General features: G+C 43.4%; 1 protein-coding gene across 12 annotated transcripts in view; it reads left to right on the forward strand.

Moving 5' to 3' along the window:
• Nucleotides 1–25,032, forward strand: part of lilli (lilliputian) — a 140,290-nt gene extending 115,258 nt beyond the window's left edge. For 9 of the 12 annotated variants that reach the window (XM_069051782.1, XM_069051779.1, XM_069051785.1 and 6 more), the window contains exons 3-15: nt 4,402–4,784; nt 5,269–5,407; nt 5,820–5,897; nt 6,621–6,707; nt 6,969–7,005; nt 12,616–12,649; nt 14,917–15,003; nt 15,068–17,350; nt 19,994–20,008; nt 22,162–22,356; nt 22,413–22,481; nt 22,539–23,026; nt 23,088–25,032. In XM_069051782.1, the coding sequence (XP_068907883.1) occupies nt 4,402–4,784; nt 5,269–5,407; nt 5,820–5,897; nt 6,621–6,707; nt 6,969–7,005; nt 12,616–12,649; nt 14,917–15,003; nt 15,068–17,350; nt 19,994–20,008; nt 22,162–22,356; nt 22,413–22,481; nt 22,539–23,026; nt 23,088–23,224 (4,032 nt within the window). In that variant the 3' untranslated portion in view covers nt 23,225–25,032. The remainder of the gene's footprint in view (nt 1–4,401; nt 4,785–5,268; nt 5,408–5,819; nt 5,898–6,620; nt 6,708–6,968; nt 7,006–12,615; nt 12,650–14,916; nt 15,004–15,067; nt 17,351–19,993; nt 20,009–22,161; nt 22,357–22,412; nt 22,482–22,538; nt 23,027–23,087) is intronic. The other 3 variants (XM_069051786.1, XM_069051780.1, XM_069051781.1) reach the window with 3 other exon arrangements.
• Nucleotides 25,033–25,146: the final 114 nt, after the last annotated feature.

A 25,146-nucleotide genomic window follows, 5' to 3' on the forward strand; every position in this document is an offset into this window, starting at 1 on the left:
CGGTCTTGTTTGTTTAAAGACGGGTCTACGTGGGGCTCGTGTGTACATCCAGGTTCCTATCTTGACGGAGAGAGGAGAAGGAGGAGGAGGATGCGTTCACATATTTTCATTTTCCCAGTTGGTCGCCTAATAGAATTAAAATGTAAATATTGTTAACGGAACGATAACGAGGAGAGATTGTGCCGTAAAACGAACAAAATGTAATGCACTGTAATAATAAAAATGCGCGCAGCTCTTTATCGGCCAGCTTGAGAATCATGCCAAATAAATATGGCAGATAACAAAATATAACGTGTTCCGAACAATACCAACATCCGGTCGCGGTTGAAGCACTTTGCATTAATCAACGAAGCGATATTGTAAATAAGTCACTTGATTGGTGCACAAGAATGGGCGTAGCCGAACTGGTTAGGCGGTCAAATTTCACGGTGCACCGCGCCACTCGCGGTATATTATTCAAGTTTAGTGATTCCCGAATTGTCGGGAAACGTACGCGGTGTTCCAGTCGGAAGGGGTTGATAATCTTCTGACCGCTACAACATGTTCCAGATTCCGCACCGAAATCGGCAAAGCTTCTTACCGAATCCCCACGAGTTAAATCCGGCGTAAGAAACACTCCGATATCACATACGCGTTATTTCGTTAGAGTTTTGATATGATCAACGTCGCCGGGATATCGTCGGGGATGTTATTTGTTCGTCGAGCAAATCCATAATTCAGTGCGACGTTTCTGTCGTTTTTTCCCTTTTCTCCGCTTAAGATAATAGACTGTGGAACAAGTTTTCAAACAACTGACAAAAAAAATCGACAGTGATTAAAATATGGAGGGATCGATCTGGTTTTGTTCTGCGTACAAGCGAAATTTTCTGTTTTGCGGGGTCAATACAGCGTGTATAAATAACCCTGAATGGGTGCGCCAGTGACCCGTGACATATCTCTCGCAGGGTTCATCCCCGCTTGTACATAAAACACAATGTGGGATAACCGCGATTAAGTATTTTTATTTCGATCCGAAATTATCTGACCGAGTTGAATTGTTAAAACGGCTTTGTTTAATTATGAAACGTGGACGCGGGACCTGCACGTCACGTGGTGTCGAGCTTGTGCGACCGCAGTGCAATTCGTGGCTCCTCCCGTGTCCTTTTTTCGATGGACTGGATCTGATGTCGGAATCTTTTCACCTGAGATAGTTTCATAACGCGCGTTACAGACGGCTTCGGAACGATCGAAATGATAAGATGACACGGAAAAATTGCGTGGATTTAAAATTTCATGGCGCTGGTGCAGCTTGTTTAGCTTAACAAGCGCCAAAGAATGTCGAGCAATAAAACGAAATCGCGGCGGAACTTTATTTACACAGTCGATATTAGAAATGGGAAGCTCTATTTACAATGTTTCTGGATCGTTGTAATTCTGAAACAGTTTCGGTAATTTAATATGCCGCAAATGTGTTGAGCCAAACAAAATAAAACACTTACCACTGTCAACGGGGTTATTAGCGAAAAACATGACGTCTCGTGCCAAAAAGAGATAAATTATACGAACAGAAATAGATAAGATACCTCTGGGGCCTCTCCGCGAAGAGTCTGGAGAGGAGGTGGACGTCGTCGTCGAAGGGTTCCAACGAGTCACGGGCGGAATAAATTATCGAAGGTGAATCAGCCTTCGGGATGATTAGTCATTGACCGTATTTATACTCTGGAATCGGATTCCGGCGGTGGCGAGCAAGGAAAATTCATTTTATTGAGCGACAAACACACAAAACGGAACGTTACATAAATTGCATACGGCAACGCATACAAAGTGGAAAATGTAACAATGGAACGAACGGAAGAACGTGATTCCGAGCACGTCCGGTGCCAGACCCACGGACCGATCTCCTCCCATTCCAAAGAGGAGCGCTATCAGCTGCTATTAAAAAGAAAGGAGAAATAAGAAAATGGTAACGAGTCGATAATTTAGCTGAGCGAAGAGAATCGCGGACTGCAGACGAAACTCGTCGAATTCTCGTCTGAAGGTGTTCACCGGACGATTACTCGACGACATGAATGAACCCGACCGACGTGCACCGCGGAATGTTGGCACAGAAGAAGGTGTCTCTCTCTGCGTGTCGGCGGCCATGTTTGCAACATGGCGCCGGCGACATTTCGCCAACGTTAATCGGAAAGGATGGGAAACAATCGATTCTTTTAATGCGACCGAGATCTAATTTGCTTGGCCGTAGGCAAGAGGGCGACACGAGTTTAGTGACTTCTCGCCAAGTCGTGACCGCACGTTCTTCGCTCTCCTTATTGAATATGGAGCTTCCTGTTTGTCCTGGTACACAGAGAGTGTGTAAGCTCTCGGGGTGAAATTATCTCCCACGTATAGAGTCGCATGTTTGCATTGCTGGGAACTTAACGAACACCCCCGGACGGCGAAAGGTCAAAGCCGACGCCAACGCTGCACACAACAACCCTCCCGACCACCCGCCTAATTACAATACGGAACCGGTTGCTTTATCCGACTTTGGATTTAGCGAGTTTATTGGAGGAGCTTTTCGAAACGAAAATGTCAAGTCGGACACGTCGAGATTCTCATCCGTGAAAAATCTACTCAAAACGGATCGCGAAAACGGGCTCGGGGGTGGCGCTCTCACGTGGGTGTTTGTGCGATCCGTATTAAATACGACAATAAAACGTGCAACAATAACGTCATTGAAATGCTGATAAACCGAACGACCTTGTAAAAAGTAAACTGGATATGGATGTTTCACCAGGTAAATTGCATTCAGATATTTTTTTCCTCAATTTTTTAATTTACTAATAAATCAAACAACTTTTTGTACCCGTTTATAATCGGTACTTTTTATGGATGCGTTCCGTCCGTTGATACGTTAACTTTCAAATGACATCAGTGTTAAACGTTACGTTACGTGAAGGCCGCGAGATTTTTTTATTAACGCAACGATCTGAAAGCTCGAGGATCGAGGAACAAGTTAGAAACGTTGTCTTTGTAAATTCAGGAGCTGAGCTAAAGGAGGCGATTAATTGTGAAGGAAAAAAATACAGATCCTCCTCGTTCTTCGGAGATCTGATGCACCAGTGAATTTTTGTGTGTCGCAATTTAAGTCGCTGCAACTGGTGACTTGTTTATGCGACTCGAGGTTTGAACCGGTGCCAGTGGATTATTTTTTAACAGAGAATAATTCAAATCGGATGGTGATTATCTCGAATGAACATAAAACTCGAATACCGCCCTCGAAACAAACCTTCAAAAGTTTTAATGCTCGGAGCGCATGGGCTTTTGTGCTTTATCCCGGCAATAATTTTCATTACTGCGGTTTACAAGTTGGTTAACTGCCTTGTCCTTGTCGTATTTAGAAATGGCCTCTTGTAAATCTTAATCAACTCTATTTGCATACATCATGCAGCAAAATTAATTTCGCACTGTCCGAAAATTTAATAAATGCCGCGTTTAAACGAAAGCACCGTCACGAAACGATAAAACCAGAGATTAGTACAATTGTTTCTCGAAACCCGACACTACTCGGGGAAGGTAAATTATACGATTGCTGTACAAAAAAAAAATTAGTCGTTCTTGAAGGAATTTGGGAACATTTTACGTCGTTCGCAACAGGGCTGGCAGGAAACAATCGGAAGGAACAGAAAAGTTAGAAAAAAGTTTAAAAAATCAATTAAAGGTGATTTTTTTGTCGGGAAATCGATATTAAAATTTCCACTCAAAATCTGACTGTTTCGGCTAAACTCGGCTCCCCGAACTCATTCGAATGAGCCTTTCACCTCGGAGCGTATGACGTGACGCGTGACGGTCTGGGAATAATGTGGTGCGCGTAAAGAAGTTTTCACTTCAAAAAACAAAGTTTTAAATTAAAATAATAATCGAAAAAACTGGAATTTCAAATGAAACAGTTTCGGCTTCGGTTCGGTGTATATTTTTTTAAATTTCATGACGTTTCTTTGGATTTTAAAAACAGCGAGTTGAGAAACGGGGCAGAAATTTTATTAAACAAAAAACAGAAAGTGTGGAAACCCATCCGCCGCGCGTATCTTTTGTTCTTAATGTGACCCTCAGGTCCGTTTTGCACTGTTGCAAATTTTATAGCGGGCGCGTACCCGCTCGCCTCGTAGGGCTTTTAATAATAAAGCGAACTTTTATTTGGGTTTTCGAGAGCTTTTTTCGCGAACCTCTAATTAGTCCGTCTCGTCCGGTTTTGTGCCGCCGCAAAAAGTCGTGGCGATAACGCGCCGTTGTCGGCCGCCACCGTTTTAACATTAATTTAAATCCCGCGTCTTCTGTGAGCTATTGAGCCGTTGCAGAAGACCGAACGCCGCACTCGCTCTCTCGCAATAGAAAACTACACCGCGTGCACAGAATGCTGATGAAGGTCGTTGTCTTCAGGTGAACCCGTCCTCTACGGACCCCGTCACGCAGCAGATCCAGAGCAAGCTAGGCGACTTCCAGAGACTAAAGCCGTTCCTGGATCACAAGGACCTGATCGGCGTCGATGGCGTCCCGCCTAGTCCAGGTGTGCCGAATGGACCGTCGTCCAGGCACAACCCGTTCATGTCGAATCTGCCCTCGTCCGGGGGGGCATCGTCGAGGCTTCAACCGTCGCCGGAGCCTCGCAATATGGAATTCAAGAAACCCCACCACCATCAGATGCATCACCAGCATCAGAGGGGCGGCTACGTGAAGCCCGCCGACGGAAAGCCACCCTACGAAGGTAGAGGAGGCTACCCCGGACAGCCCGTGAAGCACGGCAGCGGCATCACCAATCACAGGTAAACAGATACTTCACCGGGACACCGGCACCGCAGATATAACTACAAGTCTGCGCTCTTAGTACCTGGAATACTCTTCACGTAGTGTGTCCGACGTTCCTCCATTTTTTGATTTTTACTCGCATTATTGCTAGTTTTTGGAGGATAAACAATCAGTTCTTTCATCCAACCGTTGTTTACGTTTTGTTTTCACATTTTGTACGCTTTTCTCAAAGATGTGGTGTGAGCATTTTTGATGTTCTTACTGAAAAATGTCATAAAACGAGTCACTTCCTTACGTTTCGGGTAACAAAGTGTGGTACTGTTCTACGTCGAGGGTCTGTCTACTGGACATAAAACAGTTATAAAGAGTTTTATGGAATCCTGCGGTAAAAGATGGTAAAAGTAGGGAATATTAGACGTGATCAGTTAAATCAGAATTGCACCGTATCTTTGGGAATTGTGTTCAGCGTGAGCGGTCAAAAATGAAAATGTGCTTTTTAAGGTCCAATGGGATACTTCCCGCCAAGGGTCCACCTCAGTCTTCGCCGAATTCCTCGGCGTCGTTACTGCCGTCCAACAACTCCTCGAGTCGGATACACAACAGTGGAGTACGCAATCATCCCCGCAATACGTTCGAACAGGTGAGCAAACAGCATTATCAGCGTAATATACCGAGGACGGCGAAACGTCGGCCGTTTTCCCGGAGAACTACCGAACGACAGGGTGAAGATTTATCGGTTTATGAGGCCGGCCGAGGCGATTTATTGCCTCCGTTCGCCGGACGGTCCCTCTAAATTGGTTGTTCACATTCGGTCAATTTGCCGTTCAATAAAATAAAATATCGGACCGGCGCATCAACTGCGAGAAAGTTACCGCAGATCCATAAATTATTCACGGCGGTTTTATGATCTCTCACAAGTCGAAAATTTTTTTTCCGGACCAGCATCGATTGGTGAAATCGAAATCTCGACGAACGTCAGGTTTCATCCTGCTCGTTAGGACGTAATGGATGTATCGAGCGGCTGCAATAACGTCTTGTCTTTCTTGTTGCAGAACCAAGGACCTCCGCCTGGCCCGAGGGAATCTTTGCCTTCCGCTACGCCCAATACAGATATGGAGAACATCTTCAAGGTGACTGTGACCCTATTTCGTTAAGCCGCATCTGCATAATCCGCGTTGTGCAATTATTTTGCAACCGAAAAGGAAACTACGTTCATATTTTTACGATTTCGTGATTCGAACACTGGAATTGTTTAACGCTCACGCTTGAAGAGTACGCACGATAAACAATCGGTTTATTTCGGTCGTTATGTGTACACGACTCCGGTCTCATGTGATGAAATTACCGACAATTTGGAAACAAATCAGAATTAAAGCGATCCGAGCGATGACAGTCCGCCGTTATTAATGGACACGTGGTGAGGTGGCTAATTCTTGGCCAACGTCCAACGTTGCGGCATCTAGGATTTTGATAAAATCAAAACAAAAATGTCGGACCCGGGGTTTAAGCAGCGGTTCGGCGTATTAACTGTCCGTCGATTTTATGGCGATTTGGCAAAACCCATTACACGGTTTATGATTGCCGCCGACTAAGTTCACATATTTACGGCAGCGGCTCTCCTACTAACAGAAACGAAATTATTTAAAACCGTTTGATCGAGCCGTGACAGGATCAGTCCGTTCGCAAACAAATACCCCATCAAAGCCCGACGGATTCGTTGTAATTAACTGCAATAATAGCCGGGGCTCCGTCGGCCGAATACGTTGTGTTGTAACAAATTCGAAGCCGTAGATTGTCCAAACTGTAGATTTATTACGTTACGATTCGACTGAAACGTGCCATATTTTTCGCAGGAAATGATCGATGTTCGAACCCCGCTCACTGCCATCGCCGCTACTCCCAGGAAGGAGCCCGATAATAAGTTCACCTTCAGCCCTAAGGTGAGTGCAGCAAGCCCTCCAGTCGATCGACTAATTGCCCATTATGCTCCGCACCGATTCGATTAATTATCTTCGACGTCGGTCACGTGACGTCCTAGGTCTGGACGGCGGTGACGTGTTATCACCGCAATAACAATAAATTGGTGCTGCCCAGTATCGATGGTACCAGAATCCACATCGTTTTGTCTATATCGATCTCTTATTATTATTATTAATGAATTACGTGGCGTGATGGTAATGTTTTTTTTTCTTGCATTACAGTTGACGGAGTCGACACCAGCGCCGTCTGCACCCAAGAGTAAGTAGTTCATTTGCATAGTTTTTCCACGGCGGCGAGTCGTTGTAGTTGCGTAGAATTATTCCCGACTCCGACTAACCTTGATTCCGCAGTCATTAATTCCTTCCATAAATAAATAACGCGAGTCGTCGTCGTCGTCGTCGTGTTGGTCGCGATGCGTCCGTTGCTCGTCCCACCGAACGAAGAACATCCGGGGCCGAGAGATCCGAAAAGGAATCTCCGCCCTCCGATTCGTTATCTCGGTAGTGTAAACAAAACGCGTCGCAACATGCAAATGTAATTTATGCGAATTGATTGTTACGTGTGTGCGAGCTGGAGCGGCGTCATTTCGCCGGTGATCGGCGGAAGATCCCACCGTCACGGGAAGAAATCAATCGAAATCGGAGCGGTTCCGCGTAATTTCGTCAAATCGTAAAGTGTGGGAGCGGTTGCCGAAAAAGTGTTTTGTTAGTGGAGGCGGCGTCAGAGATCTGATGGCGGCCTCTCGGTGCACCGTTTATTATTAAACTTGCATGTTTAGACTGAACACGTGATTTTTAATCGATCGGACGGAGTGACCATCAACTGTGACACGTAAAAGTGGAAGTGATGTCTCATATTTGCCTTCGGAACGAACGGAAACTCCTGGTGAAAGCAAATTCCAGGTTTGTAAAAATAAAGGCGTTTGAAAATTTATCTGTCGACACGTTCACAGCTTTGACCTGTTAAAATCGCACCTAAAGACAAAACGCTCACGTTTTCACATTTAATATTTCCTGTCCTCGACAGTTCGACAAAGAGGAAAAAATCGGTGGATTCTTTAAACGCAATTAAATGATCTCGGGAATTTTAAGCGTACAATCTAGAAACGGACCATCGAATTAATTAGTTGTAAAATTTAGTTTTGTGAAACAGGATATCCGTGACACTTTTGAAGTTTTGACAATAAAAATTATTCTCTCGATTAATTTCAATCGATTCATTCGGAAGACGCTTTTGAATTGGACGATTTTCATTAAACAGGAAAAACTTAATTAACAGGTCGAAAAGTGCGCTCGATGGTCTTTCCACCCCCACGTAATAAATTTATTTTCGGTCCCAAAGCCATCGTTCTTTTCGCCATTGTATTTATAAATCTGGAGGTCGTCAGGTCGCGTTTCAAGTTTCAGATAACGCCCTCACAAAATACAGACATGGATGGTAATTGGGTTTCATTAGTTCTCCACGTAATTGTTGCTTACATAATATTCCTTTTTGGGGTCGATAAAAGCGAAAAATAAGTCACAGTTTTAACCAATTCAGAAATAATAGTATACTAACCTAATTAAAACCGTAATGATATCGGTCAAGTGTAAAACGACACAGAGGTGCATCTACCATTTACCGTGGGAATTTATAAAACGAAATTGTCCACGGCGTACTAATGAAAAACTTGTCGCTTCATCTCCATAAATTTAAATTCCGGATTAAAAATTAATCATTTAATTATCTCGCCGACTTTTTCATTACACTTGCCTGACGTTCGATTATTCCATTTTTCGCGGCGTTTTAGCTAAAGAGGAGAGAAATTAAACAATCCCAGCAGTAAAACATATTTTCAGCAGAAATTACTCTCAGATGTAAACATGCGTTTTTTTTTTGTATCAACAGATATTTATTAAAGGGGTCTATATTTACACCGAAATCAGGCGAACACAGTTGACGTTTACCACATCAAAACAAATTAAAATCTCGTAAAACAAACTTTTATTTTTTCTACTTGTTTTTCAAAAATCGTTTTTAAAATATGTACATTTGTAAAGGTGTTTCCGGTCAAAGTTGGCGCCGAAGAGTCGATTGTGAACGCACCATGGATTACGAATCACGGATCATCTGTTTAAATCTTTGGTTTTTACACCAGTAGTGCGATCACAATTGACTCTTTAACGCCAACTTTGACCGGAAATTTAAATGAACACCCGATATATCTCCCGGGAAAAATGAATAGGGAGGAAGAAAGGTTAATACAAAAATGGGAAAACGGGGGGTCCCGACGTCCATTAAATAAGTTAGTCGAACGCGATAAATATAAATTTGGATTAATAAAAAAAATAATTAAAAATAATGAAATTTGCGATAGCAGCGAGGTCCCAGAAGGACAAGGAAACGGCGTCGGAAGCGCGGCGGCGTTATCGAGTTATCACGGTGGCACGGTAACCTTGTCGTTAAATTTTCAAAAAAAGCCCGCCCTTCCCCTACGAATTAGTGAATTAGTTATGATTGCCCCGCCGCCGCCGCCGATGCCCACTGCCCCAATTCGCAGCGCGTGCTGTGCGTAGTCGTCATAGAAACGCACTTTCCCGCTCCACGCTGGTCCCCGTCGGGGTTGCGTGGATCTCGGGGCGACAAAGGGGGTGCGCGACGCCGGTGCAACCGAATGCACAACACACACACACACAAACGAACACGCTGCCAAGCAAGAGTGCAGTTTGCGGACCGTTCACGACTCAAGTAGACGTGCCTGACGGCAGTTACGTAATGGTGGGCGCGAGTGGTGTCGGCGGCACGACGCTCGTCACGCTGTGAGACCTGGTGGAGGCGTCGACAAGAAGTAGACGGGAGAACGTGGTCCGGGGGTGGTGTTCGACTTTCGGGTGTCCGTGTTTTTGTTTATTGCGTGCCTTTGTGTGGCGCGTCGTCCACATGGTTGCGCACAGGATCAACGCGCACCGCACACCGAAGGCGGTACCGGCACGGTAAGTTGGAAGCGGTACCGTCCTGGTTTCTTTGTTTCCGTCGGTTCGGCTCTTCTTCCGCTGCCACCGGCGCGGGTTGTTGACACAGACATGTCGAAAGCAACGGCGGTGCCGACGACGGGTGCCCGAACTAATTGTCGTCGTGGTACCACCGTCCACCGAAATCGTAACGAGAAAAAATTTACGCGACCAGGGTGAACGAACGCTCTAGTCGACAACCTATTCCTTCTTTTGTTGTACGGGTTCGGGTTCTTTCAACGGTCGTTCCGTCGCCTCATTTCAAACGGATCTGTGTATTTCCCGTCGTAACGCGGGGTCGTACCGTGGTCTAAATAAATAGTACCTAGTACAATAATATTGGGGTAAACAAGTGCAACAGTTCGATGCGGACAAATGCCTAGTTTAACTAAGCCCTAATTGCTCACAACGTGACACACACGGGCAGTTCACGTGGGACGAACAAAATTATTGTTGTCATGACGGAGTACAAAGAATTGGAAGCAGTGGCTCGGCTCCGATTGGATTCTTCTAGATCTAGAACGTGCACGTGGTAAGCTCAGTATTCGTTCGCTAAATACGTCCGGTTTAAGGGAAAGGGTAAAGGGGATGAACTCCGTCCCAAGCTCCGGCGATAGTCAATTGCACCAGACGCGGTCCAGAAACGTAATTTCTTGTAGTCTTGCCGCGAAAGAAAAGTAAATTATCGTTACCGTAAAATAAATTTGTCATTGTTATATTTGTCCTTGACGTTTATTCTTAGAAGTCATTTTATTTTCAAAACGTAAGAAAACTCTTCTAGGTGTAAATTTTTTGTTTCACGTATCAAGTTTTCCCAAACCAGAATCGAGACAGTTGTTTTCTGTAACGGCCAACACCAACCTCGAGGAGGAACAGCTGTTCTCATCGTCCTTTTGTTGCAGACCTTACGGATGTCGTATCCGAATTCGTAAAAAATCAAATCAGAACAGTTTTTCCATTGATCAATTAAATTTCGTTTGCGTGTGCCTCCTGGCAGTGTTTTTTCCGTTGGTATTAGTCCACTTTTTTAAACATGGTGGGGCACCGTGAGAGATTAAGACCGAAACAGGTGTCGCATGCACAGACGAATAATTTTTGAGGATGTTGAGTAAATTAGTCAGGAAAAAAAAACTGCAGTGGTAATTGCGTTCCGATCGACGGTGAACCCCCCTGACGAGCAGGTGTGTCGAATATGCAAAAGCGCTGCAACAGGAATCAATTCAACTATGACATTATAAAACGATAATGTAATGCTGTGGTACAGTTATTATTACGAAGTTGCGGTTAGGTAACGTGAAAAAAAAAAGCGAATTTCTATGTATTTCCAGTGTCGCGGTGTTATTTTGAACGTAATTAATGTGAACCCCTCCTAGAGCTTTACCAACGGTCGTTTTCCTGTGCGGAACATCCACAGGTGGTGTCCAAATTGGCGGAGTGTCACGGACGAACGAGCACACTTCATCATCCGCGGCATAAGTTATGTCTTGTATTATTACCATAAAACAACATCACTTGTCCGATGGAAAATGAGGTTTACCCGAGCCATAGGATATGTTGTTAATAAGCAATTTACACAAACATGAGGTCGGATAAGCTCGCACTCATATTACAATTACCTTCTTAGGAAGTTTGGACGTTTTATTTAATTTTGCTTTAAATAATCTTCAGGAGCAACCGTGCATTAATAACACAACACGTTGTTACACTATTCGTTAGAAGTGGCCGTAATAAATTGGCATCAAATTTGCGTGATGTTCCGAGAAGTTACTGTTCATCTGAAATTTCCGAAAATGTTTCAGTCACAGTTCCGTAACTGTAAATGGAGTTCAAGCGGCGGCGCCATTTTTCATTCCGCGTTGTTGAACTTATCGCCGACTTTTTGAAGCCAAAATTAAACGAATTCATGTAAAGCGTCAAACGCCAAACAATGGAGGTTAACAGTTTTCAATTAAAATGCAAAAGGTCGATTCACGTCGATAGTTCGCGAGTTGACTGCTGCAACGACAGTATCGGTGTGTTAATTTTTCAAATGGAAACTGAAAATCTAGAAGATTGAAAGTGTGATGCGGCCGGTTCAAGTGAAATTTGTGGTCTCGAAAGTTGGAACAGTTTTTGTTCGGAGCAGTCGCGCACGGTCTTCGATCTTCCACTTATGAATTGAAAAAAAGCGCCAGCAGAAACAAGAAAACGACTCTTCGGCAGCGGCTTTTCAGAGAAAATGAAATGTTGGGGGTGAGCCAGCGAGAAACAGACTGGATGGAGTAGGGTGACGTCGATCGTAAATATTCAGTAGAAGGTAGAGCCGTTAATTGAGAATCCTTTTTTCTTATTGATACTGTTTACTTCCTGCGGAGGGTCCGCCAGCGGCTCGGAGAGGCCAGGTGGTGATATTTCCGATGCCTAAGTGGCTTCCCACCAATCTACCAACTCCTCAAAAGGACGATGGTGGCGTGTGCGACATCTGCGAAATTTGCGTCACACATTTCTTGGTTGAAATATAGTTCGCGCTCGTCGTCGTCGACGGAACGCCAGAAGTCTCGTCTATTATTTCGGCGAACACGTTTTCTTGTTCTTTCGTCGCTCCCTTTATTGATCATTCGCGGTATTGAATTTTGAATCGTCCTCGTGGTGGGTGCCGGGAATGTTCCCTCAACAGTTTGAGCGTCCCGACGTTAATCTCTTTGTTCGCGCCACATAATAACACTCTGTGTTTCCTGCACACTCCATTAGACCACCTGACTGCAGGTGTTCGCGGCCCGCTAACAGGTGGCCAGCTACTGCTCACCATCGTAATAATAATAACCGTCATGCGACCGCCGCCACTATGATGGAATTTTCTGGATTCTCACATTTATTGTTTTTTTTTTGTGTGTTTCAGAACGCGAAAAGGTGGCCGCCCCTCGCCCGTCGACGTAAGTATGCAGCAGACACCTTCCCATTAATTGCCTCCATCGAGCTAACCGATCGGCAGCGACTCATTAGTAGCAACTTGTCTGGTAGCTTCGCGTGCTCGAGATGCCACTTAGCCAGGCTCTTCGATTATGAAGCTATGAAAGAAAATGGTAGCCCGATCGGCGACGACCATTGTCTTGCCCCAGTCGATAGATTCGTGAGGCTGGAGAGCTCGCAGTTTTCAGTTTGCCGACCCCGACTACGAAAACTTGCGTCTCAGCTTATTTATTAATAACGCGAGGTGCGCGACAAATGTTAAAATTGGGGTTTGCGGGGTTGATTGGGACGAACTGTTCGTAATTGGTTTGTTGAAAAATGTCAAATCGGTGTAGCGTGTGGGCCGGTCAAGTCTATTGATCGGCTTTATCGGTCTCGATGTACGTAGTAGTAATATTTTCGCCGTATATTCCTGTGAATACGTGATATCCAAGATGGCGTCGCTCAAACCGACAATTTTTACCGCATCGCGTGCAATATGTGGGTGGCCGGAACGAGTGAATGTGAAAAGATAAGAAACCGTAAAAATACACCGCCAGATAACATCGCCTTTGCCGAGACTTTAAACACTCAATTCCGTCGAAATGACTTCATCTTTAAATTAATTACAACCCTGCTCCTCGTTTTTATTGTGACCTCGTGGTTTCCACGCTGTTTTTTTTCTTCTCCTCTTCGGATTAATATCGCGGTCGGCGACATCTTCCAAACGTGAAGGATCGGGTCCCCTCTTGTTTGTTTAGTACCTAAAACAGTTTCACAATCACAAAAGTGCATTAGTTAAGCGTCCCAGATGCATAAATCGGGACAACGGGGGCTGATGGTGTTTTCGTTGATTTTGCTTCGACACAGAAACGAACTTTTATTGTTTCGTGCTGAACGGTGAGCGCGCCATGTCGTCAAAGAACCGCACAACAAAGGAGTACGTCGGTAAATCGGAGACCGGAAAATGAAATCCCCCCCAAGTTAGTTGTCCGTTTCATTTTTCGTTTGTGTATATTTTGCGATAATTCTCGACGATTCTACCGCCTCGGTTTTCCTCTGCGAACTGGCAGCTTGCCATCAGATTTATAAAGAATAATTCTTGGGATTCAAGACGTTGGATTATCCCAGAAACGACTTGGTCGCCGTGTGACAACCGAAAATTAACAATTCATTTATACTGCGAAATAGTTATTTACCGTTATTTTGGCCGACGACCCATTACTCGTTTTCTCAAATTTGAAATTTGTTGTAACCAATAAACAATAATTTTGCAAAACCTGTCAAAGACTGACATTTCATTAAAAGAATGACAGAAAGTTATCTATTATACCGATAACTGACACTGACATGCTTACTTACGATTTACACCACAAGATAGCGCCATCAAACTTTAGACAAAAACAATTATTAAATTATGTTTATTTTTGAAAGCTGAACGGATCAATGGTAGCGGTATCTTGTCTTAGTATAAATGGACTTTATTTATGATAAGGTAACAGTTTTTTGGGGGTCCCTGAAAGCTTAAATTTTTCGTGTTAGTTTACACAGTTCGTGCGGTAAAATGACAGATAGTTTGGTTAATGTGTAAAAATCAAGATACCGAAGCTTTTGAAAATGTGTAAACATGTCGTTTAGAGTTGAGGAGCCCAAAAAATTGCTTTGTAATCAATCGAAACAAAACAAAAAGTCGATTAAATCATGACTGGTTCACAATTTAGGGATTCATAAATCATAGTTCTGGTTATTGAGTCACTTTAGCCATCGTTCTTCACAACAATTGTTTTTATGATATTGATATTGATGATATTGGGATGGTTTTCAAAAGATTAAAATGATTTGTCAAAAATCGTTCAAATTTTGTTAAGAAACATCATGCGGACCCCTATCGGTCAAAAAACTATGAGAAAATTGTCTCGACCACCGTATCCACCTGATTTGTTGCCAGCAGATTTACGCTTTTTCGACTGGAAGCAGAATAATTGAGTTATTTGTCATATTCAATGTATTTTTTTTTTTTGTTTGATGAATGTTCATCCAATTTTGGAAGTTTCTATTTTTAACTCCTCACTGATCCCGGCTAATTCGGCCGACCCAGTTCGAATAAATCTTGTCTGCTGAGCTGTTGTTGTACAAGACGGTCTGTGTGGTCGGTTCAGCTCGTTGAAAACCTTTGATTTCCGATTTCCTTCGGCGATCACTTCCCCGACAACCTTGACATTTCGCCGTGTAACGATCGCATTAATTGCAGTGACTTGAGAGATGATCTAAATCTGTCAGATGACAGCGATGACGAACAAAAGCGCGACCTGCAATCTTCCAAGTTACCCATAGTGAGGTGAGTAGTCGTCGTCGGGTGATGTTGTTCCGGTATTTGATTTAACACGTGTCGGTTGTTCCAGCAGCAGGATGGTGTCTCCGTTGGGCGCGACTCCTGCCGTCAGCAGCTTCGCCAGCACGGATTATCCACCTCCGGAGGCGGCGAATCCGGCCGGGTCGTCGTCGAGCGATTCGGGGTCGGACTCCGGTTCGGACAGCGATTCGAGCTCCGACTCGTCGAGTCCGCCGAAGGCGAGCGTACCTGCGGAGACGGCGCCCGCGTATCCGCCGCCGCCCGAAGAGATGAGATGGAATCTCGCACAATTCGTCGATCCGACGGCGGCAAAGACGGATCCCGTTCTCTCACCGAAAGTACAAAAATCGCCGCTCACCTCCAACATGCTCCCGTTGAACGTGGACAGCAAGAAGAAAGTTACCGAAGAGTCCGACGCCAGCGACTCGACGAAGGACCTGGACATCGTCGTGGCCGAGGCGTTGGCGTCGAAGCCGATACCGTTGTTGTCGAGTTTCTCCGATTCGGACGAGAGCGAGAAGGAGAGGCGCACCAAGAGGCGCAAACGTACCATTCAACCAGTTACCAAAAATTCGGAAAGTGACAGTGATGACAATGAACGGACGAGAAAACTTAAACCGGCCAGTCGTGCCAACCTTCGGACTAAACCGGTGCCCTCGTATAGTGATTCGGATGCCGAAACGAAACCGTACAGCAACAATAGTGCCAACGTTATCAAAAAGACATTATCGCCTTTGCCACCACACAAGTCGCCGCCCGAACAGCTAGCGAAACCGAAGCAGAGTCGCGGACGACCTAGGAAAATCAAACCGGCTGTGAGCGACGCGGACAAGGTGCCGCGTAAGAAACGCGGACGACCGCCGAAACCTCGACCCTCGCATCCGAGCAGTTCCGACGAAGAAGACAACGCGGAAAAACAACGACAGGCGAAGAGGTGGCCGATACCGAAGCGCGAACCCTCGAGTAGTTCGGATTCGGACGCGAACGCCAGACAACAACCGTACAAAGCGGACTCCAACAAATACGGAACACCAAAGAAAACACAAAAGCACGCTCCCCCATCGGAGGAGAAGGTCGTCAAGAAGCCGAAAAACGAGTCAGACGACGACGAATGGGGTAAAAAGAACAAGAACAAGCTGAAGCCGAGACAGCGAACCGAATCCGAGAACTCGAAGAAGAACGAGTCGCCCAAGAAGGAGACGTATCGCAGGAAAGGAAGGACGTCGATGTCGCAGCAGCAGCAGCACCCGAAAAGCGCCGCAACTCTTCCCACCACGTCCGATTCGAGCGACAGCGAATCGGGCCCACCTTCCAAGCCGCGGTTACAACGAAGTCCCAGCTCCGGAAGCAGGAGGAGCAGGTCGTCCGACAGCGACAACAACATCTCCACGATCAAGTCTTCTCCGGTGAACAAAGTCGAGGTCAAGGTTGAGGAAGGCAAACCGATAAAAGATAAGAACAAGAGCGACACGCTGAGGAAGCTGTTCACACCGAAGAGGGACTCGGAAGGCGGAAAGGGAGGCGGGAAAGGCGGCGGAAAGGGTGGCAAAGGAGGCAAAGGGAAAGGCGGCGTCAACGTGATATTCGCCGATGGCGGCAACGAACGCAGCAGTTCGCCGGTCGAAGATGAATCCATGCCCACCATATCAAATCCGACGTTACTGTCGCCCATCCCGAACAAAGATGCAAAAAATCCACCACTATCGCCGTCGTGTAACGAACCAATCAAATACAAAAAGACTGACACACCGGAGAACGAGTGCCGGAACAATCACGTCGACGAGAAGCCGTCGATGAAAGTGAAGGTGGGGCTGAACCGCATCGACTTGAAGACGGTGACGTGTCTCAAGAACAAGCTCGAGGCCCTCAAGCATCCGTACTTGCGCGAGATGAAGACGTCGAAGTCGCTCAAGGAGAACAACGACAACGACAAGAAGGCGTGGAAGACGGAGAAGGAGCCCGTCGCCGAGCTGGCCGAATTGAAACAACACAAATCAAAAAAGCGCAAGAGACGGAACAGCTCCAGTTCGATATCGTCGCTGTCGACGGTCAGCAACATGTCGCACGGCAGCAAGAAGCTCGAACACAGGAAAGACAGGGACAATCACAAGTCCAAGCGGCGAAAAGAAGACGCCGCCGAACTCTACCCCAGATCTCAGACCGACAACATCAGTCTAACGAACGCACCACCGACCAATCACGAGCGGGAAGGTAGCAGAAGTCGGCAGGTGAACTCGCCCGTCGACAAGAACGTCGCCAAGTCGCAGAGTACCAGGGAGTACTACTCGTACTTCGAGAAGCCCGACGAGCCGCTGGAATCCGAGGACAATAAGTAAGTTGACAGTAGTGTTTTTTTTTTTGCCGTAAGAGTCCCGTCAGAGCGAAGGGTACCCCTGGGAGTCCCTTCGCTCGACTCGGCTCGTCTCCTCTTCGAGTTCGTAGTTGTGTTTTTTTTTCTCCACCTGTCGGTCATTGTCAAGTACTTACTTTTGGAATCTTCTCTTTCGTTTTGATTGTTTGTTGCTTCGTCGAGCGGCAATTTTTGCTTGCATACTAGATTAACTTTAGACACAGTTCCAATGGACATCCTTTATTCATCAAGCGAGCAGCGTTTGTTGTGTGTGGCGCGTTTCAAGAGTCGAGTAAAATTTTATTGTGGCTCAATCGAGGCGGAAGCAGTCTAATTGGATCTAGTGCTAGTCGACAAATAAAGATAAAACCCACAGGTGTCGTTTTATTGTTGATACGCCAACAATTAGAATGGTTTTACACAATGTCGGAGTTCTTTGTCGCGGGCCAACGGTGAACAGGAACGAAACACAATAAAATCCTTAATCGTCAGAAGACTCCGAATTTTACTAGTTTCGAATTGTGGAGCTGGCGGCGGCAATTCCTAATCTTTAATCCGTTCGATTCCGAACCGAGCTGGTTGTTTGTTAATTCATTCTTTCGTCGTTCGCGTCGTCTTCCGAGTTAGGATCAATTTTTTCGCCATCAAATCGAGACTCGTCGATAAGTTTCCGTAATTTATTTGTTATTCTGGTAGAATTCGGGTCAACTTCTCGGGAATATCTGATTCAATATTTTCCGGTGAGCGCTGCTAGTTTGCGGCGGACGTAAAAACCGTCGGAAAACTCATCGTTTTTCCTGTTCCGCGTGTCCCGAACGCTCCGCCTCGAAAAGTCGTTTTCTGACGCGTCACGAATTTTTTCGCCGCGTCCGATTCAATTTCAAAAGAGTCGAACAAGCTTTACGCCCCAGCGATGTAAAATGCCTACCGCATTAGTAGTGCCGACGACCCAGCACCCATTTTCCCAAATTTTAAATTTGTTGTAAGCAATAATTTTGCAAAATCTGTCAAAAACTGACATTTGCCAAATGAAATGACAGAAAGTTATCTATTATACCGATAAACTGATTTATACTAGTGCTATATAACAGAAAGTAGGCTCGATCCTGGTTCCTAGGGGAGTTTTTGAGAGTTAAATTTCCATTGGCAGCCTGGTTCCTACAGACTTTGTGAAGTATAGTCAAAATGTTTTGGATGTGGATTGTTAAACTCAAGGTCGCTTAAAACTTATGATTGAGCTGTACGTTAGTGAGATCTGTCATAAATTCCAAATACCTTATTGGCGCGCCTAGTTACTTTTGCTGGTAGTGCCAACTTAACGACAAGTCCCCAATTCACATCTATAACGTTCCGGCTGTAAATGCAAACAAATCTTCAATAGTTTACATAATATTTATAATTTATTTTTCACTCTAGATAATTAACAATTTTATTTAAACACAAATAGTGCCAATTTTGACAATAAAGTGCAGCCAATTATCAATCAAAAAACGCCCCAAAGAACCAGGATGGAGCCAACTCTATTTAATATACTAACTTTAATTTATACCACAAAATGGCGAGATCAGACTTCAGAAGCAAGGTTGGTAGAACTGCAATGCGTATAGTAAGTTGCCTCGTTGAAAATTGGAGGGCGAGGGGGAAAAGTAACTCGTGATGTAAAATCAACCCAGAAATTTTTAGTGTTCGAATAGAACCCAAGGTTTATAAGCTCCGTGGAGTTGATTGGGTGTTTTTTTTTTTTTGGGTTTTATCCAAGTGAGGGAACACCTAATGCGTGATCGACAGACTCTGTCGTAAAAGTTTAGTGCATTATGACGTCACGAGTAACCTGAACAGAGGGAAAAAATTCAAACTATCATTTTAAATGGGAACGAGGCATCCTCCTAAACGCATCTCAGTTCTACCAAACTTGTTCAGAAGAAAATAAATAAATTATGTTCATTTTTGAAAACTGATAGCGGTATCTTGTCTTTGTATAAATGGAATTTATTTATAATAAGCTAACAGTTTTTTTGGAGGTTCCGGAAAGCTTAAAATTTTCGTGTTAGTAGTTTACATACTCGGTGCGGTAAAATGACAGATATGTACCTAGTTTGGTTAGTGCGTAAATATCAAGCTACCGTAGCTGTTCAAAATGTGTAAAAGTGGCAATTAGAGTTGAGGAGGCGAAAAAGTCGTTTTCTGGCGCGTCACGAATTTTTCGCCGCGCTTAATATCGTCCTATTCAATTTCAAAAGACTCTCTCGAACGAGATTTCCGCGTCTTTTTCCTCCGTTTTTTGTCTCGTAATTAGTGTTTTGGTCGCGTTCCCAGATGGGAAACAATTTTGTTTGTCGCAATCTCCGTTCGCACAATGCTCACGTGGATAACTCTGACACAATGAGCGCACAAACAATGACATCTTGTTAAAGAGCCATGAAAAACGACGAGTTTTATGGTGACGAGAGTGCCTCACGTGGTCCGTTTTCGTGCATGCCTTGAGTTGTCGATGGTTGATCTTGTTGTTTTAATTTGTTTTTCCTCCAAGTAGTCTGTCTACTCTTTCAGGAATGTTTGTTCTTCTTCTTAGAAAACTGTTAAATCTTGGTCCACCGATAAAACTGAAGTTTATTTTGTTTTCAGCGTTGAAATTAAGAGGTACGGCGGCGAAGAGGCGCATAAAATGCACACACAGTCTGTAAAACGAAATGAAACGGTCGAGAGAGACAGGCTGGACGCGGCGGCCATCGAGTTTCGAGTTACAGGGTATTATCGTGCAGAGAGGTAGGTTCGGTGGCAAATAAAACGAGCATTTTCCCCACTCTTGGTGGCTGAAAGTCACATGTTCGATTAATTAACGAATGAATTAATCACGGCGAACAGAAAGAAAACGAGAAGAGTGGTGAGTTATTCCACTTGACTTTGCAGAGTAATTTAAATTTACACCGAATTGTGCACGTTTGTGTCTCGGTGTTTGGGGCGAATTTAAATGTGAGAACAGTTTGAACGAGCGACGCGCAAAAAAGACTGTTTCGATTTGATAAGTTGTTTGTTGGAGTATTTGCGAATGTAAATACGCCACAAATGTATTTACTTCTGTACACACCGAGCGAGAAGAGTTTCGCACGTCAACAGTAATTGATGGAATCAAAATTAGAAATGCCCGAAAAGTAGGTACGTTATTGCACGTGATAACGTGTCTACAATTAGGTGACAGTAATTTTTTATCATCATTACAGATGTTGTTTTGACGACATACGAATAAAAGATAAAAGTGATAAAAAAATCGTGGAGTATTTTAAATCCCTTCTCTAATCAGGTGATTTCGAGTCGATTGATTTTATTTTACAATAAAAAGGGTATTCACAATCCTCTCAACCCTGCAGATAAAAGTTGTACCGCAATTATGTGCGAATCAGTTCCGATGATACGTTTTATCTTTTTTGTGTCAAGATCAATATTTGTGACTTTCTGTCGAGAAAAATTCACGGTATTTACACGATTCGTTCTAAATTTCCTTATTTATCAGGTGTATCGTTCGATAACGCTCCAACAGCTGCTCTGAACCGTTTTGTTGCGTTTAATTTATTTATTTATTCTGGAAGCGACGTGAAAGAGGGCGCCACGCTACAATGGCGATTCGGCGATTCGTTAAAAATGCAAAAAAAGAGAAGAATTACCGAAAGTTTTGAATTAATGAGAGAGAATTAATAAAAAATGGACGATTTCCTGTTGCATATTTTGGCACATTTTAGTAGATTCAACCGCTTCAGAAACAATTGGAAAGTTTGCAGGTTGCTCAATTTGTTTTATGGGAACTATTTAAGTCGAACAGCTAAACGTTTTTGAAATTTTGTCAAAATCTGGAGCGATTAAGTCGTCCGAAAGTTCGATGTTGACCGTTTCGGTTCGCCAAGTTTTGACCAAATCTTCACAACGTGATGGATCAGATGCACATTTACAAAAAACTGTTGGTTCTTAATTAGTGTTAAAGTATCAATTGGTGCCGGAAATGGTACGGTGCGGTTGGAAACAAGAATATTTTTTAAATGAAAACGCAATATGGCACGATGCGGGGATCACGTGTGACATTACAATTTGTTAAAAGCGTCACGAGAAGTGCAAATGGCTAGTACAAATAGATAAGATCCAGTACAAATAGTGAAGGATTCATGCTCATCCTTTTAAATCTGTCTATTGCTAATCGACTGGCAATTTGCTATCGGTCAGCTAGCCAATTAGTTTCCTCCACGTCTTATTGCAAAATCTCGATTGAATCTCGGTTTCTGTTCGAGAGAGTCACTAGAAATGTACAAATTGTCGTTGGACGTCCAAAAATCTTCGAGAGCTTCGAGAATTAAAATTGAGTTAGTTCTACAATTATAATGTAAATTGGTTTAATAAAAATTGTGTAAAATCCAGAATTCCAGTTTTAAATTTCTCTTTTTACGTTCCAAAAAATTCACTCAAAACTGGAATAAAGCAACGACAGTCTTCTTTGAATCTAAAGTGTGCTATCATGTTCCTCTTTGCATCTTACATCTCGTACAAATGTCATTTATGTCAAGTGGCGGAAGTTATTGCACTTGTCGGTAAATAACGACTCTGCTTTATCGACTAATGAAGGTGTGACTATGCGTTGGGAAGGAATGCACTTTGGGTAACTTTGCCACCGAATCGATCACGGAACTGCCACCCGAAGCTCGCCGCCGCCTACACGAACCACCGCCAGCCAGCCTCCTCCTCGAGTCTCATTGAGTTTTACGCGCGCTCCAGCCCGGTGAATTTGCTTGACGTTGTTGATTTTTCAGAGCTCAAAGCGAGCACCTGAGCGCCGCGACTAGATTAAAGCATCTCGCCGACAAGGAGCCCGACACAACGAAACAATGCATGTTGTATCTGGAGGCCGTACTCTACTTCTTGCTGACCGGTAACGCGATGGAACGTTCGAGGGTCACGGAAACCGCATGCTTCACGATGTACAAAGACACGTTGTCGTTAATAAGGTAACTAACAACCAGACATATCAACGTCGAATCGATGAGTGACGCTACCATTTCAGATACATCACTTCGAAATTCAGAAGTCAGAATGTGACGACTCCCAAGCACAACAAGCTCGCCGTGTTGAGGTAAACGTTGTAAGTTGTGGCGTAAAGAAGTCGAGACTCAGCGTTTGTGTTTTGCAGTTATCGGTGCCAGGCGCTTCTCTACTACAAGCTGTTCAAAATGAAGAAGCACGAAGCGAAGGAGTACCAGAAAATGTTGAGCGAATACTTCAACAATAAGGTGAGGGGAAGTTTGAAATGGTGCGAGAGAAGTGAGATGACGTTGTGTGTCTTGTTGTTTCAGGCTGTTCCTTTGCCCCAAGAACAACAGAATCAGCAAGGTCAAGGTACGCCGTCCCCAATGTCGCCAACTCCATCTCCTGCTGGTTCCGTAGGTTCGGTGGGTAGTCAGTCGTCCGGGTACAGCAGCGGCGAACTGGCGGCGAGGGGCAACAACGTCCCGCCACCCGTACCTCTGACTCACACGCCGAATTCGGTGTCCCACATGTGGATCCCTCAGACCATTTACCACTCGATGTACAAGCAGAACCAGAATTGCACATATCTTCTGTCTTGTCACGATCTCTGGGATATGGCCGACGCCCTCGTCAAGAACGGTAACCACACAGGTTCGTGGTCGTGGCGGTCGGGAGTCGACAGATCGAGTGTGACGGTGTTTGTCGGTTTCAGATTTCTTTATCGGTCTGGATAGGTATTGCAAGCCCTTGACGATACACACTTCACTCAAGGATCTGGTGAGGTACATTCGCGAGGGGTTGAAGCGGCTGGACGATAAAGACAAGGAGAAGGAGAAGGACGACCAATGACGATTGTAAATAAGATAAATGTATGCCAAAGAAGCACTGAGTCAATTTCATTGTCAATGGAACCAGCTTGTTACTTGGACAGACTATACACTTTTTACATTTTACCTACAGATTATATTAGAGTATAGTTGACTTATTTAATCATTTACTTAGGGCAGAATTGCCGGTTAGATTGGTTTAATGTTGACTAGAACAATTGAGTGATCCTATTATATAAATATATAAATATTATATGACTTTTGATGTCGTTTCTAGTTAACTGACTTAGGGTGCAGTACTATAACAATATTTTTACTACAATGATAGGAAATTCCACGTACATAGTGTATATTTTTTTTGTAAATACTGTATGCTAAAGTTATATATTTACTACATAATGCTATATTTGTACAACGCTAATCTAGAGGCCTAGTGAATCAAACTATTACATCTCACGTGGTTGTGGATGTTGAATTAATAAATATTAGTCATTGTTATTTTTGCATATATATTGTAGGCTAAGTGTGCATATGTAATATGTATGTAAATCTTGTATCATATTTTATAAATTTTAAATTATTTTATTTGTATTATAAGTATTTTCATTAAGGCCATTTACAAACAAAAATCAAATTGATATGTATAATTTTGTACCTATATTTGTTGTTACTAATTTATCTACGCTGGCAGAAAATCTTAAAAGTTTATTAGTTTTCTTCCAGAGTGATTGACGTATTAAGCACTCATCACTAAGTAAAATTTCACTATGATACGTTTTCCTCAAGCGTTTACTCATACAGTTTTAATCAAAACTGAAAGTTGATCTCAAACCTTTAAACTTGTTATTAACACATTTTTATGATACTGAATTGTAGTGAAAATTTACTTAAACGTGCAGAACAAAGTTTGGTTACAAACTTGAAACTCCCTTTGCACATTGTTTGTTGATTAACGTGGTGCTACTTTATCGCAGTCTTTTCCTGAAGCCTCTCTGATCGAAGAGACCCTTCGACGATCCCCCAAAACGTTAGTTGAATATTGTAATTGATAATTTTTATTGCGCGTTCGATTTTAAAGTGATGATGATTTCGAAAATTCGTACGATTTTAAATTTGAAGCCTTTGACGAAAGGTTTCAGCAAAATTTCGTCTCTGTGTCGAAGGGGCGAACCGAAAAGATTGCCTTTCCCCTCCTTATTTATCTCCTCTTACATTGTTTTGCCGTTTTCATTATGGTCAGAAATGGTAAATCAGGCTGTTTGGGACCAATGGAAAAAATCTCTGAATGTGTATACGATTGGCATTATGTAGGCATTCATTTTGATATTAATTCCGAAATCTCAGTACGTTTTTGCCTTGCATTCAGTTGATTTTGATTTGTTTTTAATTTGCGTTTTAAAAATGTTAATCGTTTTAATGAATTATTCGTTTTTATTGTGAACTGTTTTTTAAACTAGTTATTTATTCTTTTTATGAAATTTAAGGCTCTTGCATTTTGATCATGTTATCACAATCTGAACATATCGACTGACAAAATGATGTTTGTTTTTCTCTTTTTTTTTGTTTGAAATATATTAATTTATTTTATATTTATTTTTGTTGTTTTTTATTGTTTCGTGTAACCAAACTTGGTCTGTTACAGTTGCAATAGAAATATAACTCATAGAACTCCAAAGTAAACTTAAAGTGACCTTGTCTAGATCATAAATAAAATGAATACATCAGTACCTTGTACATATTTATACATAAAATTTAACATCAGTTATACTTTTGAGGTGATGTGTAACAAAAGGACCCAACTTTTTTTTCAAATATATTATTACAGCATTACTTCTTGCCTCTTGACCTTTGAACGTGTCCTTTCCCAAATGTCACGGCCGTCGTGGCGTTTCCGAATATTTATGTAACAAATGCCTATGGATTATCTCAAACGTTCACTCATGC

Source organism: Tenebrio molitor, chromosome 6, assembly GCF_963966145.1.
Source record: "Tenebrio molitor chromosome 6, icTenMoli1.1, whole genome shotgun sequence".
NCBI classification, from domain to species: domain Eukaryota; kingdom Metazoa; phylum Arthropoda; class Insecta; order Coleoptera; family Tenebrionidae; genus Tenebrio; species Tenebrio molitor.